Raw genomic sequence first — 18,303 nt, forward strand, 5'->3', positions numbered from 1 at the left:
CTCTTCCCACAGCTCCTGTCTGCATTTCCAGCTCCATGGACAACCACAGGGCTCCCCTGCCACGCTGCTTTAACCACTACCAAGACACAACACCACAGACTGAGAGAAGAAAAACACCAATGCCAAAGCCTAGCCAACAGTCTTTCAGTGATGAAACAACATGGCAGGTTGCAGCTCAACTCAATGGATAATTTCAGGAAAGTTCAACATCTTTTGTTTAGTCCATCCTCCTTGAAATGATCTCAAGATTCAGATTTAGAATAGTTTAACAACTCCTGCAGGCCAGAAGATTTTTGCTAAATCCCAAGGCATTCTTCTCCAGTTTCTTCCTTTTCCACTTAGGATAGACTTCAACTTGTTTTTGCAGACCTGCAAGCAGCAGCTCCTTTTAATTCCAGTGACTAACATCCTTCCTTCAGATCTCTGCCAAACCTTCTGTCTGCCAGATCTGAAGTGTCTTTGGCCTTGTTTTCTGCTTAACTAGGTTGCACATTCTCAAGACAAGCACTCTCAAGTCCATTTGCTAAAGGTGTGATGTTGCCACGTTGCTGGTATGAAACACTGTAATTGAGCTTTATAGATTTTTTTTTAACCATTTGATTCTGTCAGGTAATGCATTTCTTGTATTTTTCCATCAGAAGTTTCTTAGTAGATAGTAAAAAAACAGACCACAAGAAATGAAAGTCAACAGCCTACGCTGCTGCCATTTCAGCCAGGCAGTTTAGAGGAAGAACCGGGAGAAAATTACCAGATGAAAAAAAAAAAAAACCAAAAAAGAGGTTTAGGGTTTTTTTACAGTTTTCTGCAAAGGGAGACATACAATTGCTTGACCAAAAAAAAAAAAAAAAAAAAAAAAAAAACCAAAAAAGAAGTTTAGGGTTTTTTTACAGTTTCCTGCAAAGGGAGACATACAATTGCTTGACCACAGCACAGTCACAGCCTCTGCAGCTGCTATTTTGGAAGATGACATCACTCTCTGATGCTGGTTAAACCTGGGCAAGAACACACCATAAATGCACTGCACCCCAAACTGGGAACAGCAGCACCCAACAGACACCTGCCACAGTGACCAGCCTTGGAGCTGCATGGCTTAGGAGGAAAAACCCTTGATGTCTACAAGGGAAAAAATAAAGCTAACACACACAAAGGAGGCCTAGCTAAGAGAGGGTCAGAAAACCCTCAGATGCAGCAGAACTCACACAGGTATCCAGACTCCAAAACATCTCACAACCCTTCCAACCCAAGGAAGGCGAGTGCTAAATTTCTTAATTCAGATTCTGCTCTTTGCAGGAAACACAGAACCGAATTTCTTCCCTACTTCCCAACATTCAACTGTGCCACATTATTTCAACCTTACATAAAGATTGGCTGAAACACTTAAGTTTGAGCCAAGCACAAACAGCTTCCAATTCCAGGATGCATCAGTGGACCCATCCTCTCTCCTGAGCCTTGCTGAGGGACACTCCTGCTGCCAGAGGCTCAGCTGTCACACAGGTCACAGTCCTGGTGACACAGCTCTTGCTGCTGGGCTATGGTGTGTACCAGGAAAGGCAAGGCCTGACACCAGCGTGGCTCTCCTGGCTGTCCCTGAAGTGCCAGCACAGCTTGGGACTGTACGTGTCCAAGGCATGTCCCACCCACATCCAGCACTGGGGTCTGGCTCACAGGGAATTCTCTCCTTTAAGAATCTTCTTAAACCAGTCGCAAAGCATTTTCTGCTTCCTAAACGAAACACTTCCATGTGGAATTCAGAGCTGTGTGTGCTCTTCACCAACTGGTCTTGCTCCTTTTTCTTCATCTCTGCACTGACACAACCTTTAAGAACATCTTCCTTCCTTCTTATGAAGACTCATGTCCAGTTCACTACATGGTTTCTGCTGCTCTAATATTCTAACCCAAATTCAATCTATTCAGGTAAAATAATGGTGAGGTCAGGGAAAATTCCCACTGCTTGCACTTGAGTATTTTGTAGCTTCTGAGGTGCAAGATTCCAAATGAGTGCATGGAAGTTACCAGCTCCTTACAGCTGATTTGGCAGCCAACTGCATCCCACCAAAAGAGCAGATTTACACACTGCCAAGGTCACTAGTGAAAAATATGGCCCCTGCTCAGACACACAATGATCAAGTGAGTGTCTCTGGAATCGGTGATGAAAACTAAACAGCCATTAACTATAAGGAAGAAAGCTGTCTCCTCTTATCACCTACTATTTCAAGAATAGCACATTACATGCAACTTGATGCATTTAACCAGGCCATTTTACAACGAGGTATCTGACCCTCCACAAATAAAATCCCTTAGAAGAGTCCAACACTTGGCATGGGATGCCCATCACAGTGACAAACAGCTGCCATATGAAATTTGAAGGAGTAAGTCCCCCTTTGTATAATCTCAAGGTATTTGTGGGGTTTTAAATATTCAATTTTATTCATCTGCAGAGATGAATAAAAGTTACTTCTAAGAATCAGGGCACATTTATAGTAATGCCTTCTCCTATGTCACTTCATTCATAGATTTACTGTTTACTGTGACAGAGATTTACTGTTGCTGTATTTCATTTCCTTCTTGAATTTGATTTCCTTCTTGGATTTCATTTCCTTCTTGGATTTCACTGGTGTCAGTCCAATGGTCAAACTGCATCTTCCAAGGAAATCAAGGCCACTGCTTGAGAGCGGATGGAAAAGATGTCTCACAGGCTGGTTTGTACTAAAAATACCAGCAGGAACAGAGAAGTACAGGCTCACCACGAGAATCTGTTTCCCTGCCTGGCCAGTCCACTGGAATCCCTGGGATATTTCCCATACTAGGCCAAGAGCACAAGTCAGCATGAGCACAACTTTAACCTGTCTTTTAAAGAAAGCTGTTAGAGGATCAGAGGAGGTTATGAGCAAACAACTGAAAATACACACTCGTCCCAAGAGACACTTCATACTGGTACATTACTGGTACTGTACTGCTTTAGAGAGAAAAAAAAAAATTATATGCAGGTGGCTTCAGTCTTCTTTGCATGTTCTGCCATATATGGAACTGCCTTTGGATAAAATAGTTAAGAGGAACAGAGGAGAGGATATCAGCTCAGGTAACCAAAGGTTTGGTAAACTGGAACTTACGGCCCTCAAAACTGAGTAAAAATGTGCACCCCAGAGGCCAAGCTGAGTGACACCTGGGCAGCTGCTCCAGGGTACAAACACATTCTGCAGCTAACACCACAAGCTGTGTTTGAGGATGTGAAAGACCAGGTTCAGCTGGTTTTCCAAAAATATCCTCAGTCTGCTGGTAACAGACAACTGGAGGAACTCAGTGCTGCCCGCTACAGACTCCTCAGATTAGCACTTCTTAAAAATTAATAAAATGGTTTATTTTATATATACATATGTTCCAAAAAATTTATACAGTTAAAATATCAAATTAGTGATCTGGTAACAATACTGTTCAAAATAATCTCTTTTGTATGAACATTAAAATACACGTTTTTAAAAGCATCTCCTTTTAGTGCTTCCAAAGCACAGCGTGTGCCAAGGCCACCTGAAGAATCTCCGTCCTCCTCACAGGATGAAAGAGAACTGAAGTCGGGGACCTGGGAAGCCTCAGGTGCACTTTCATAATGTCTGCAGACAAAACAGAAGAGAGTCTGAGGTAGATTGTTTAGTGACCATCAGGTGGTAACAGTCACAGGGCTGTCTTTAGCTTTCATTAACACAATAGCAGTTTCTTTACTCTCAATCTACACTGAATCTCAAGTTTAAAGGCATGGCTAGCAGTTCTTGGGAACAAGACCCTTGTCTCTGTGGTGGCAACATGCAATTTTACCAGTGCAGGTGTTTCTGGGAGGGTTTTTTTGGGAACACACGGGCTCTCTCCACGATGCAGACAGTGTGTGCATTTGACAGTGCCCCATTTTAGTGCAACCTGCTGCCTATAGCACGTAAATGTCTAATGACAGCGTTCAAATGAGTAAATTCTCATCACCTGCAGGAGGGGCAGCAATGGTTATTTTCTTCCGCCAGTTGAGCAAAGAGCACCCTCCACAGGAAAAAGCCACACCTTTCACAGCAAATCCTTAAGGTTATAGCCCAGCTTCTGCCGAATCAGGCTCTTAAAGTTAAAGCTCCACTGCTTCTTCTCAGACTGTGACAGTAAAATCACTTGACTGCCGAGATGGTGAGGGCAGCAGCTACGTCCTCTTCCACTCTTCTGTGGCACAGCAAACTCCTTCCTGGTCCGCATTGCTCTGGCTGGTACATTATTATCTGCTGTTGACATGATTAACTCTGTTGGGTGGGCTGGTGAAATCTAGTTCCTCTAGTATTCTCTCTAAGTGTTGTATTAAGACCCGTTTTTTAAACCTACAAAAGAGAGGGAGAGAAATATGAATTTCTTCTTCCAAAAATACAGTTGAACAACTCAAGAATATTCAGCCATGACAAATCGTATTCCCAGAGGCTCTCTGTTTCCAGTAGGGAAGAGCTTGCTTTATTTCTGGCATTAGAATGGCTAGAAAATTTCATTTACTACATCTGCCCCTCCCCAACCCACTCATATTCTGAGTTGGTCTTCAAGAACAGCCTGTTATCTGTCTAATTAATATTTAAACTTTAATGTCATTTACTACATAAAAATCTAATAGTAGTTTGACCACTAAAACAATTATAATTTAAGTATGTTGAAACAGAAAATCAGAATACTAGCACTGATAAAGTTTATTATTTACTACCATTATCTAAATTAATACTAAATTTATGACTGAGTCATTTCTATCTATACAAACCTTGCTGCTTCCTTGATAGCAAATTCAATGAAATACTTCTGAATTTCCATAGGTCCTTGCACCTCCTCAAGAAGAGAAAATATTTTTTCATAATCTAAAAAAGAGAGAAAAATTCAACCAAGTATTAAAAATGAATGTTGCAGATAAAATTTCAGAAAAGCTCAAGAGCCAAAAAGGAAAAACAAAGCCCAGTTTTGTGTATCTCTGTATGATAAAACACATAAGGCAAGAAAAACACCTGCACTAGCTTTAAGAGCAGAGCACAGGTGATAGAATAATTCAAGGTAATACTGATGATCTGGGAATTCAAATGTGGCACCAAAGATTAAGGTTCTCTTTAAAAAGCAGCAGGTAGGAACATTTATCCTCAGAAAATGCCAGCTGGTAGAGAGAAGCCTCCCATTTCCATGATCACAGTTAACACACAGCAGGGCCACCAAATCCTGATCTGCCCTGGAGCCATTGTTTCTGCAAGCACAAGTTGCCATTACATCTCTAGAAAGACAAATTATCAACCCTTAGTGTGAGCAAAACACGACTGTCCCACTGGTACAAGGTAAATATGTGCACTACAAAAGAATAAACTGGACATACTAAATTGGAAACTAATTTAAAACCAGCATTGGTCCACTATTTCCCATAACTGACCCCTGTATTAATTTATGGTGCTGTGACCAAGAGTCTGCTCAGAGTGATGGAGTAGGCAGAGGGAGCATAAATGGTCAGACCTCTGAACAGATTACATATTCAAGTCACTACAATTTAGCTTCTTTCTCTGATGACTGCTTGAATTCTGCAGCAAGACAAGTGACTCACACTGAACACAGTTTTACTAGGCATGAATTTGGTATAAAATTGGATGAGCCCACTTTTCAGACCGTCACTTTTAGTCTTCAATTCTTAAGTGTTTGCAACTTTTAGTGTTTCATCACTAATTAGTTTCACAAATTTTTTTTTAAAAATCACTCTGCTATAAGCTGTTACTATTCCCTTTCAAGCATAGTCCAAGATGCACACCCTTACAGAGATGTGCCTTTGCCCTGCAAAAGGGAGTTTTGATGGACACAGAGCAACAAGTAAACTTTGTGTACACAGGAGCAGGGCAGTCTAAGGCAGAGTATTCAGTCTCCCTAGATCATCTGTAACAAAACCAAAGCCTCTGAAAGGTGCTGCTTTTACAGGGCACCTCTTACACCGGTTAACCTGTCTTCAAGGGCAAACCAGGGTGACTTGGCACTTAACCTCCTAAGCCCAAGTCTAAACTTCAACTCACTTGCCCAGCATTTCCTCTTTTTTTACCCCCTCCATTCCTTATTTACGAGCAATCAGAAATTACTCAAAATCTGAAGTTGTGTGTATATTGAAAATAGCTCCTTCATTCCAAGAAAAGTCTTCTCTCTCACACCACATATAATATACACTACTAAAATAAAAGAAACCCAAATAACTTACTTCTTCCAGGTTTGCGAACCTCTTTCATCACTTTAATTTTGATGTCAGCATTGCTTCCCTCCAACATGGTAGGTGTTATTTTAAAGGAATTTGGCACAGATTCAGAAGTAGACTCCATGGCCCGCTTTTGGTCATCTCCACTCACACTGTAATTCACAGGCCCCCGAACAAGCGCGTTGGTACCAGGTTTATGATCCAACCCATCTTCACTTAAACAATTGAATTCAACAGGTAAGGAGTCTAAGTCGTTGGGTAACATCTCATCCTCTCCCATAGCAGCCGGAACCACAGGAGCCATTTGCACAGGTAAGCCATCAATTTGCTTCTCCATTGACTGACAATTTTCTGCTTTCTTCTCTCCATTGCCATCTTGGACAACACTGTTACTGGTATCTACAAGTGAAAAATACATATCTTACTGGTGCATAAGAGCAGCATCAAAAGAACCAAACAGAAGTAGTTCTGTATCCTTTTTGTCTGAAGTGCTGTGTAGCAATCTGACAGTGCTGGACAACACTCCAATACCTTTATTCGACTGTGGATGTGACCAAGAGAATACCTCCCCCCTTTGGACTGCTTCATCTCCTATCATTATTGTTAAGTCACCATGTTCTGTACTCCTAGTGCAATGCCATGGCTCCTAAGTAAACTCATGCCTTCCTTCTCTTCCCCAAACCCAGCTAACAGTGTTTTCTTCTGACTCCATTTGCTGCAATAGGTGGGTATGGAAATTCCTATTTGTGGGAAACCAAACAACTGTATTTTAACTTTCCTTCTTCACCACAGAATACACGAAGAAAAACTTAAAGCTGATCTGAGATACTTTCTATCTCCAAACAGGTTTTTAAATTTCACATTTCATTAGCTGTAGCAGCAACCTTTTCATCTAAGCCAACAAAAGAAACCCACTCCTACATAACAGCGAAGCACAGACGCGCTGGCAGAACCTTTTCCCTTCCTCCCCAGATCCCCCACCACCCGAGCTGCTGCACCACAGCTCAGCATACCTTTATTTGCTGGGACACCCTTGAGGCCCAGGTAGGAGGGGGAGCCAGGAGCAGCGGGTGGCCCCTTGCCACCCACGTGGTTGGTGACGACGGGCGGTGCCTGCGGCCGCCGCAGCAGGGGGGACATGCTGCGCCGCCGCTTCAGCGACGCCGGCGTGTTCGGCTCCCCGGGACGCTTGATCTTGTTCTGGGGCCCAGCCACAAACTCGTCAGCTTCATCTATCATCATACCCTGAAAAGGAAGCAATAATTTCAGTAGCAGTACAAAGCAGCAACTGTTTCACCAAGCCACTGATGAGTTGAGTCCCTCTGCGTTCAGAACACCTGGCAGCTCTCAGGACAGAGACCCAACATAACCAGAGGGAGCCCAGTGCCACTCTGTAAAGCAGCATGATTCCACACACATTCCTCTTGGACCACATGGGAGACATCCCTCCTTTCCACAGACTGCACAGGTTAGCAATATATTGTAGTTGTGGGGGAGAAAGTCTATGCACAAACGATTTCAAGTTGCATTAAATATAAAGGCATAGCAGGCAGCAAGGCCCCTCCTTACCTTCTTGTCCTGTTTAAATGGATTGCCAAATGTATGGAGTCTTTTTGGTTGATCTGGGTCAATTTCCCGAAGAGGTGAAGGCATCATTTTCAGGTATTCCTGGTAATTTCCCATCTGAGCAACAGGAACACTATGAAGGCAGTCTGCAACAGAAAAGATATCTTAATTCAGTCTTAAAATTAAAGCAATACGAACTTCACACCCCAAGTGTTAGCATTTAACTGATTATTTCTTTTGACTACAGAGGGTGAGGTGGAGACTACAATTGTGGAAATAAGCCTGGCAAGAGCTGAGCTTAATTGGCAGAAGAATAAAAAATAAGCAAGTTTAATTTCTACACCAATAACTGCATCTTTAGACCACCAGCACCTCACAAAAAACAAAGAGAGCTCCTCTCTGCCTTAAGCCCCATCGCTTCATAACACATGTCTACTGAACCCTGGTGAATGTGAAAGCTCTCCCATGGAACTTATTTTAAATTTCAAAGCCAGCATGACATCTTGCATGACAGAAGGCAAAGATTTCCTTCCTTCCCCTTCAGAGTCAAGAAAAGGGCATTGTCTGACTCAGCAAGAGATGCAATGGCCCCCACACCAAAAACCACTACCTTAAGGAAATAACAAAAATAGCTGTATTCTCTTCAAACTATTAATGAAGAACTGTGATTCCTTACCTTCATCCTGCCCCAAGATAAGCCTGTGTGTTTTCAGAAGATTGGTTCTCATTCTAGTTAGCTGGTCTAGAAGACTGCGACGAGGAATATCATATGCATTTCTGAATGCCTGTGGCTTCAAATCCTAGTTTTGTAACAAAATAAGTAACTTTCAGTTAATCCATCAGTTCTCATGCATGGAGAAATTCCACTAAGTACTGTAATAACATTAACTTTTAAAAAATATTCTTAAGTAACTTTAGAGCTTCATAACTGGATACAAGCAGCTCAGTGGCTGTCTTTTCAACACGACCTGATTCAGCATTAGTGCTTTCAGCTCCATTAAGAGTAAGCACATTAATTTGTGGATGAACAACAATAGCTGTCTTTTACAGAGATTGGCACTTAAAACACAGTAATTTTCGTTTACTACCATGGGGTTTTCAAACAGTGTCCCAAAATCAAGTGCAAAAAAATTGCATTTACTCTTCTCCCTCTTTATGTCTATGCTGTACTCATCACAGTTCAGCAAAGGTACTTCCTTCTACACTAAGTCCATAAAAGTTACCCACATAAAACAGATGAGATTAACTGCTTAGTCATGCAAGATCACAGTGCTGTTTACCTTGTTTAAAAGTCCTATGTGGAATCCAGCAAATTCTTTAACATTCATTTCTGACAGTCTCAGAGGAGATTCCCCAGTGATCCCTTGCAGCAGTTGTTTAAAATCCCTACTGTGTACCAAGGAGAGGCCACTGGAGTGATTTTTCACTTTTATTCCAATTTCTTGTGGAACTTTCTTACCCACTGAACCTATTATCCGTTCCGATTCTATTTTTGTCTAAAATGGAATCACACCGTGAGTTAAAGAATCAGCAGGCATTGCACATTTCCAGCACAAAACACACAGTACATTAGCAAAATAAAACTACAAATTTAGTTCCCTACTACCTACCCAGGGATACATTGGATTACATAGATTAGATCTCAAGCATAAAGAAATCCTAATGTGCTAGCATATGGAAAAATATTTAGCCAGTGTATCTAAATTTATATGCCAGTAGGAGGTCTGTGAATATTCCCTGATTTTGCTGCAAGTCTTTAACTATCTTGTGTCCCTGAAGAACCATCTTTAAAGGGAAAGAAAAAACAAAATGGAAGGTAGGATGCCTTAGCTAACAATAAAGTTGCATTTGAAACAATAGTATTACTCAGATATAGTAATATAATTTCAGTTCATTTTTGAAGCAACCTATGAACTAAGGTTTGCCCTGTATTTTTGTAACAATATAAGGGAGAAAAGTTGCAAAAGAAATCTGTTTTATGAGTACATTTCTAGAACGTATCACTTCTCCAATTAGCACAGATTTCTTATTAGAGCTACAGAGAATTTTACTGTATTAAGTTCTAACTGCATTCAGAGTTAAGGTTTTTTAACCCACTAGCAATACCTCCAAAGAAAAAAAACACCCAACCAACCAAAACCCCAAAACCCACTGTGATTGCAAGCCACTTCCCCCAGATCTCCTCCTCTGCACAGTTTGCTTCATTATCTGTGGGAAATTGAATTTAAGGACAGCAGGAGCACAGCAGAATTCTGGAATTGCCTGTGCCTATAGAGGAGCTGATAATGCATTCCACACATTCAAACTGTTCCATGTGCTGAGAACGTCTGTGAGAGCCACAGCAGCCATCTCCAGTCATTCCAACTCCACAGTGCAGATAAATCATACCAATTTGCATATCATTAGATTACCAAAATACCACAGCAAGTTTTATGTCTAGTAGATGCTCCGTCATTCAGAGGCTCTGGGATGTATTTTGTGCATTCTTTAAGGCGGAGGATTTTTGCTTTGTAATTTTAAAGGCTGCTTCCCCACTGCCTTTCAGATATTGAACTGCTGTTTTAAGAGCTCCTCATGCTAAGGAGGAAGAACTTCCAGGCCCTTACACCTGGAATGGCAGAACTGGCAAAGAAAAAAGATATGTAGGACTATTTCCCACCAGGTCACACTTAACAGATAGAAAGACTTTGACCTGAAGGAAACAGGAAGCTCAGACATAAAGCTTGAACTGTGATTTTACTCCCCACGGACAAGAACATACTTTTATTTTTTTGGAAAATACGCATTGCCCAGGGACATATGGAAATAAACATGAGACTGAAAACAAGCCTCTGACTTCAGCTGTGAAGAACAATTACAAGAACAGGCATAAATCCAATTAATTATTATCTTTGGAGTTTAAAATCTAGCAAATATTTAAAGTATAGCTGAAGAGGTTTCATTTGCATTCTTCTCCACCATTTACAGAAGGCACAATCACTGGCTACAGAACCATACTGGATTCATCCATATTTGCAGTGGAAATGCTCACCAATCTTCAATTACAATATATGCTGCACACCCATATGAACTCCCCCAGGGATTAGCTGCTTTATAATGAGATTACCACAAACTAAATAATCAACGCACTTCTAATTGCAAAGGTTTCATCAATACTACCTGTTGGCTGAGTTTTTTAAGGTAAGAGATAACACTGTAACTAAGTCCACAATCTAAATTATCTGATATCAGATTTGGAGCTCCCATCATCCTTAGGGCTTTCTTTAATGGCTATAAGGAAAACAAAATACACAATAGTAAGAGAATAAGTATTTAAAAAAGAAATTTATAAGCTCAATTATAGGAAGCTAAGGCACATAGATTAGTGCTCTAGCTTTTCCACTTTTGGCCACTAAAATTCAAGTCTATTCAGATAACATGTGACATGAGTTTGGTGTCTAACTAGCTCACAATGGACATAATGCCACATCACCAAGACACCACACAGCGTGGTGCCACTGGCAATTTCCACTCAAAGGCTCAGGTCCAGAATAGCCGGGATGATGCAAGTCCATATTGAGGTGCATTGTCCAAGCTACATGTAAAAGGTGACACAGTGCCTCCCTCCACCCTTTATTTGGCCCAGTCAGTATCAGCTTCCCAAGTTGTAGCACTTCACCCACATTAACAAACAACCTAATCTGCATTTTCCTTATCCAGTTACAAAAATAAGGCCAAATTTGGCTTCTCTGAATGTTCTGAAGTACTTTTGATCAAAATTCATTTACTATTTAATGATCAGAAAAGACATTTATTAAACATTTAATATCTTAACATAGCTACTCCTCCTCCTCAGTATTTCTACAAATTTTTCTAATTCTTAAAAATGTTTAATCTACATACCTCTGAAAGGCAGAATGTTAACTACCTAAAATGCCATCATAATTATGTAAAAAAACTTTACTGGGAAGAGGTATGATGCAAAGGACTCTGGCCACACCAGCCATTATACCCCGGAGGATGAGATGAGAAGAGGAACATACCAGTAAGTAGTAAGGAGGCATTGTTTTTAAGTAGTTGTCAAAAGCCTGTCGCCACTTCAGATTTGGCTTAAGTTTGTGAACCTTAAACAAGTCATCTGCAACAAGGAAAACAACAAAAGAAGGTGTCATTTATACAGTCCCAGAACTTCAGCTTTGTCCAAAATCGTAAGTGCCAGGTTTCCCCCCATTTTCTCCCCCCACCCATCTCCCAGTGGGGCTTCCCCCCAAAAACTGCTCTTAACCTGAGGTGTGAAGGATTGGGAATCCCCACTCCTAGCTGCAGTAGGTAATCCAGAGCAAGTCCCCATTACAACCAAACTTACAAGGTACACCAGACTTAAACACTGCACACAACTACCAGCAGCATGGAAGGTGCAACAGATCCACCTGTTAAGAGTTTCACCTCCCTTGCCTCTCTCTTGCACATCAGGGAGCCCCTGTATCTGATTAAATCAAACAACATTAATTTGGTTCCATTTCCATTTTCAAACCAGCCTTCTTCTGTTCAACCTGTATGATGAATTCTGGTCTCCAGTAATAATATTCTTTGGCATCAAAGGGAAAGAACAAAAAAAGTTCAATCAGAGAATCCTTCTGGACAGCTTTGCTGGACTTGCTGCCAACAGCAGCAGCTGCACCTGGCAGACAAGGGGTTACCTCCAGCCACAACATCTGCCTCCTGCCAGGGCAGCAAAGTCTCCCAGGTATAGACAAGAGAGAGAAATTAGCTACAAAAACTGCTGTCCTTTAAGAGAAGGGTAACCAGACATTCCTTGCTTTGGGTAGTGTTTTAGAAGCACGTGGCTCACTCCAGGTGTGCACCTGGCTCTTCAGGAATGGCTGAGGTGAAGTGTGGGCCTATTTGCTGTGCACACTCTGAAATGTGCCTGTGGTCTCTGCACCAAACACAGCACCCTGCAATTTACCATTTGCAATTATGAATTATCCACTGAAATGAAGGTTCTTAGTAGGATTGTAGCATGCTGGCAAAGTGAGGCTAATGGAAGGATATGAAGGTCTGGAGAAAGGGATGTCCAAAAATTAACTGGGGAGAGCTGCAGGAGACAGAGATGCACAGAAGAGGGTGTGCAAAAGACAGAAATAGCAAAGAAATAATTTTCTCCACACTGAGTTTTCAGGAAGATGTATTTGGAGAAGAAAATTTGACTTGCATAGTACTCTGCACAAACTGAACAGATGTTATGATACTACTTCCCAAGTTCTCATAGACAAACCACACTCAATTACAGGTATTTTCCATGAATTCTGCATTACATATAAAAACCATACTACAGATGCTACTTCTTCTCTTCCCTGGCCTGAAGAAAGTGGGCTGGAGTTGGAGAAGACAAATCAAAATTCCATTTAAAATCTCAATATACTTCAAGCTTAGCACTATTATCCAAAAGAACCTGGGGTGATATCATGACATAAGGAAAAAAAAACCAACCATTCTTATTTCACAGACCTATTTCCTTTTTGTAGCAAAATGCAAGTTAAACTACACCCCTCCCAAAATGCAACATTAAACCAAAAACTTAAAAAGCAAGATGTTCAGTATTGTAGTATGTCCTAATATTTTACAGTCTATGGGTTGGTTGAGTACAGCTTGAACCTTAAACCCCTTATCAGCACTTGATTAGTGTCTCACTTGCTGCACTGTGAGGTTGTACCACTATGGGCACTGTGACATGGCACAGGCACTCCTCAGCTCAGCCACCTGGGGTCCCAATCCACAGCACACTTTTACTCCCAGACATCAAATGCAAAAGCACCTCCCTGATCTCTGCTACCCCAGGAAAAAATTCTCAAACCTATGCAGAGCTTCAGCTTCCAAAATCAGTCTCCCCAAAGCACAAACTCACTGCAGGAACTGCCACCTTCTCAAAAGGCAGGTAAACACAGCCAAGAGTTTCAAAGATAACTTCACCATCAGCATCTTACCTGCCTCTACCTTGAGAGTTTGAGACACACACTGTCAGCAGATTGCAACACAGGCACTTGAAAGGCACTTTTTCCCCTGTGCCCTGGGTTGCACATGATGATTTATACAAATAAGCAAACTAAAAATAATCCAGTTAACTATGTCTTTCACAGATTAAACCCCAAACTTTTGCAGATAAAAATCAAAAAGTATTGAAAAAAATCCTTACACAATTTAGTTTTATTTCTACCTAATTATTTTCATATACTAATTTCTGCAAAGTCTACTTAATGCAGAATTCTTTTTATTTCTGAACTTGGAATTAAAAGCACTGTATAAGTGGGAACATGGTATTAAAAAACATTAGGAACAGGCTGCAAGCAACAAGGGATCAGGTAAAATCACACAGACCAGTTAACTGAAAATTGCATTGCAAAGTCTTTATCTGCTTCAGATTAATGTACAAAACAACCAAACTGTGACAGGACACAATACACACTTTTAACACTCAGTACTACAGAAGGGGATGGATGCCCCTTTAAAGATCAGTGAACAGTTAAAAAAAAGTGTGAGAGAGAGGAGAGTCAGCAGGTAATTTAAGTGGTTCAGCTGGACCTGAAATTACAACAGTTCATGCACCAAAATAAAACTTTAAACTTTTTTTTAAAAATCACCACTCACATTGAATTCTACCTAAGCAAGTACACCACCATTCCCTGCTGACTCCTGTAATTCTCCTAATTATGCACTAATTATCTATTCTAGGTAGTAGATTCATGATTTTACACTCACAGAAAACAGCATCCTTCCCTGCAAACCATCTAAGCAAAAATAAGCCACTGCAATGGAAAACAGCATTCATCATTACCTAAGACAGGTATTGTGTCACTGTTTCCCCTCTGATACAAAATGTATCAAAATGTATTTGGCTGTTCCTCCCAGAGGCACAGCATGCTGTGTTCACACTGGTGAGAACATAACCCTTAGTTTCCAAAATATAAAATCATTACTTGCAGGTTCTCTCACAGAGCCTGTAGCAGCATCAAAGGAAACTGTCCATGCTGCAGTCCTTCACAGGCAGACATCTTCTAAATGCTCATCCTGTTGCATATTTAGACCCACAGAAAAAGGGTATTTAACCACTTTCTCAAGGCATTTCCTGCATGGCTGTTTCAGCACTGCTTCTGCTGACACTTCCAAGGAACAGTCACTCCTACTGCCCAGCAGGGCTTGCCCTCCCACCCATGCAGCTAAAAGGAACCAAGGAAAAATCTTAGGCAAGGCAGAAGCATTTAGAAATATACCTCATCTTTACTTAGCTCTGCCTAAAACCCCTCCTTCAACTTCTGCCTCATGAACTTGGCTGTACAATGTTTTTAAACAGAACAGCACCTGAAGTACAACAGCTTTGCAACAATCCTTCAAGAGGAAATTTCTATAATCTGTGGGCCAAGCATCCAGCACTGAAGCACGTCAGCATCTGCCTGTGAAAAGCTCTGCCTCCAGCAGCCTCCCACTGAACAGAAAGAACTGCACCCCACCTCCTCAGTTCTGGGAGCAAACCACCACCAAGCTAGTCAGGACTTCTCTCTAGCTGTCTGAAAGCAAACTGAAGCTGCTCATGCCACATTATCCATCATGGCTGGAAATGGACCAGAGAGCAGGGTTTTTGTCAGCCAACCAAACACAGTGCATGAGTCCACTAACACACAGACTGTGTGGTTTCACTGTTTTATCAAGGCTTATTAATGTGCTCCTTTCCCTTAAAGCTTCTGAATGCAGGCTCTGGAAGTTAAAACACCAGCAGAAGTTAGAGCATTCTCAAATCCACTCTTGCAGAAACCAAGACATAAAATCACCAAAGCTATAGGATGCGGTACACCTCCTTCAGCCACGGACCAGTACGACTTCTTTCAGTTTTCTCAAGTATCATCTGCAAGCTGCCTCATACCTACCTATCTTACCTGTTTGTAGGGCTGTCTTACATTATTTTTCAAAAAGAGAATTAAAACTTCACCTGCTCAGGAATGCAGGAGGAAAACAACAATGCAAGCAAAAAAATCTTTAAACATCTTACTATCTGTTTATAAGGTTGAACACATTTGATAATACAGTAAAAATTCACAGTTGTAAAGTGGTTTTGTCTTTGAAAGAGTGACCAGAAGGAACAGAGGCAGATTACTCATGGAACTGTCCCAACCAGTCCTCCAACACAATATTCTATCAGTAGGGCAAGAGCCACTTAGAACCACACTGATCAATGTGAGAGGCAGTGGCTGAATGGAGCAGACTTCTCCTGGTCTTGGGAGTTCTCCACATCCTTTTAAATCAGCGTGAGAGTAATGAAAAATTGATTTTACACACTCATATCAGTCCTCTGCTGAACCATCAGTATCCACTACCAGTGTGTATGAAGGCAGACACAGGAAGAAGGTTTCTACCTACCTAGAGAGCCAAATATAGAGTCAGGATTGCTAAAAACATCTACAAATAATAACCAGGTATGCTGCTTATCATCTCACTCATTTTCCATACTGCTAAGCAGTAAAGGGTCCAGATCTACTTTTATGTTGAAGGTATATTCCACAGAACTTAATTCTACCATGCCTTAGAGACCAAGGATAAACAAAGCCCTGGAAGGAGATCTGAAGGTAACCCTGTGTGTGTTTGTATGAACAATATGGAGTGCATGGGACTCATGACCTCAAGAAAACATCAGCTTTACAACTCAGGCAATGTGGAAACTCTGCATTCTCCTTTGAAGATCCTCCAGAAATATAAGAAATGGATTACCAGGTGAGTAAACTGCAGAACAGCACTACACAAACTGAAAAGTGCCTTTCCTCAAAGAGAAGGAAGAGCTTTACACCCCTGTAAAAAAAAGGCAGGGGGAAGACAAGAGCTGCCAGGGAAGTCACAGCAGAACTGCAAATGTCAACATCAAAATGAACAGGGAAGTTAACTTAGGATCAGTGATGGCTTTTCAGCTAATGGATCTGCTGCTGAAACTCCCATCCTGCTTGCACATTTTGAGACAATTACCAGGCTACATAGATAACTATAAAAGACACATTATCAACAAGTACAAATTTCTTCTTTTTTGGTTATGATCAGGATTACAAAAAAGCATTCCTAAATTGTGTTCTGATTTTTTTCCCCTAGAAATGAATAGAAAAAAATCCTGTGTAAGACAGCAAGACTTAGTTCTCTTGGTCACTGTTCTTCTGTATCACTAAAAACACCCACAAAAACTAGAACAAAAAAGCCTTAACAGCATCTGCAACTGAAAGGGTTAGTGGCACGCTGGAAACTCCTCTCTGCCATTACCTTTATGCCTTTATACACAGCACCTTTTCATATTATCTGTCCTTAGAAAATAATTTCATTGTGGAAGTAAAAAAAAACAAAACCAAAACCTGGTCCTTTGGGCAGGAAAGAAATGCAGACTGTTTCACTGCTCAATTCCTTCTTACTGCTCTGAACTGCATTAGGGAATTCCCTCTTCCCAACACCCGTGACAAACACTGCATCTCATCTTCCAGTAAAAAATAAGCTGCTACAAGAGCAACTGCAAAACCTGGATACACCACACCCTAAATGAGGGAAAAGAATGGAGGTTGAAGCTTACTCCAGGTTAAGGAAGAGGCTACGTGTCTAGGAGGTGAACAGCATCAAACATGCACTGGAAGCAGGTAGCTCTCCTCCTCTGCTGGAGAGAAAAAAAGGGAGAGGGGGTATGAAAATCCTCTCCTCCCAAAGTACGTTAAAAGAGTTTGCAACATTCTCTACTCTCTGATCTCCATTACTTTATAATGTCTCAAACTAAGGCAGAACACCAACCATCATTGTTTTGCTTTTACTCTGGAGCAGCTGCACTGGCAGTCCAATGCAGATGTGTTACCTACCTAGCAATGGAAGTAAAACAGGGTAGTTGTAAGGCATCACAAAGAGGTTTACACAGGTTAAAGTAGTGCTTGCTTTTAAATACCCAAACGGGTGGCCGAGCTCGCTGTATTTTCCACTGCTACTCACAAATACCTGACAAAGAATAAGAGACAGCACTGTGTTAGAATGAAGAATGTGAAGAATAGTAAACATGGGGCATTTAAAAATTCAAATCAATCTGAATCCAACTGCATTAAGACAGTAGATTTATCAAGCACAGACAAATCTGAACACATGAGGGTGAGTATGGACCTACACTCCCCAGTCACCAAACTGAGACATGCAACCTTTAGTGTACACCCAGTAAGTGTGGAAATGCTCTTCACAGAGTAATCTTTACTGCTTTAGTGAAACTACTGTGAAGCAATGCCCTGAAGAGTTTTTGAAATTATTTAAAACAGGTTAGGGACATCTGTTAAAGGAATGTTAAATAAACAAGCTATTTGAAATTAGTCTTGTGACTCAAAAATAGCACAACTAATGTTTACAACACTGATAAAAAGAAATGTAAAACGTTTTTAAGCCTAGAAATTAAACAAAACAAACAACCACTCAAGAAATGTCTTGATTATGCCCAGTGCCAACATTCTGAAAATTGACTTAATTTTTTAAAGTGCATATATATGAGGGTT

General features: G+C 41.0%; 1 protein-coding gene across 6 annotated transcripts in view; it reads right to left on the minus strand.

The window, feature by feature from the left end:
- Nucleotides 1-3,336: 3,336 nt before the first annotated feature.
- The window catches only part of LOC121363055 (integrator complex subunit 6-like), a 39,697-nt gene continuing 24,730 nt past the window's right edge, over nucleotides 3,337-18,303 (minus strand). Inside the window, exons 9-19 of one of the 6 annotated variants that reach the window (XR_005956628.1) lie at nucleotides 17,632-17,764; nucleotides 11,803-11,897; nucleotides 10,940-11,050; nucleotides 9,061-9,276; nucleotides 8,457-8,580; nucleotides 7,784-7,926; nucleotides 7,228-7,459; nucleotides 6,221-6,613; nucleotides 4,769-4,862; nucleotides 4,045-4,346; nucleotides 3,337-3,608 (exon numbers count right to left, since the gene is read on the minus strand). Coding sequence is in view for 4 of the 6 variants with exons in the window: in XM_041485102.1 (XP_041341036.1) it covers nucleotides 4,247-4,346; nucleotides 4,769-4,862; nucleotides 6,221-6,613; nucleotides 7,228-7,459; nucleotides 7,784-7,926; nucleotides 8,457-8,580; nucleotides 9,061-9,276; nucleotides 10,940-11,050; nucleotides 11,803-11,897; nucleotides 17,632-17,764 (1,641 nt within the window). In the remaining 2 variants the exon portion in view is untranslated. Of the gene's footprint in view, nucleotides 4,347-4,768; nucleotides 4,863-6,220; nucleotides 6,614-7,227; nucleotides 7,460-7,783; nucleotides 7,927-8,456; nucleotides 8,581-9,060; nucleotides 9,277-10,939; nucleotides 11,051-11,802; nucleotides 11,898-17,354; nucleotides 17,436-17,631; nucleotides 17,765-18,303 lie in introns of those variants that run through there. The other 5 variants (XR_005956627.1, XM_041485102.1, XM_041485104.1 and 2 more) reach the window with 5 other exon arrangements.

Source organism: Pyrgilauda ruficollis, unplaced genomic scaffold (assembly GCF_017590135.1).
Source record: "Pyrgilauda ruficollis isolate IOZ18807 unplaced genomic scaffold, ASM1759013v1 scaffold7, whole genome shotgun sequence".
Taxonomy (NCBI): domain Eukaryota; kingdom Metazoa; phylum Chordata; class Aves; order Passeriformes; family Passeridae; genus Pyrgilauda; species Pyrgilauda ruficollis.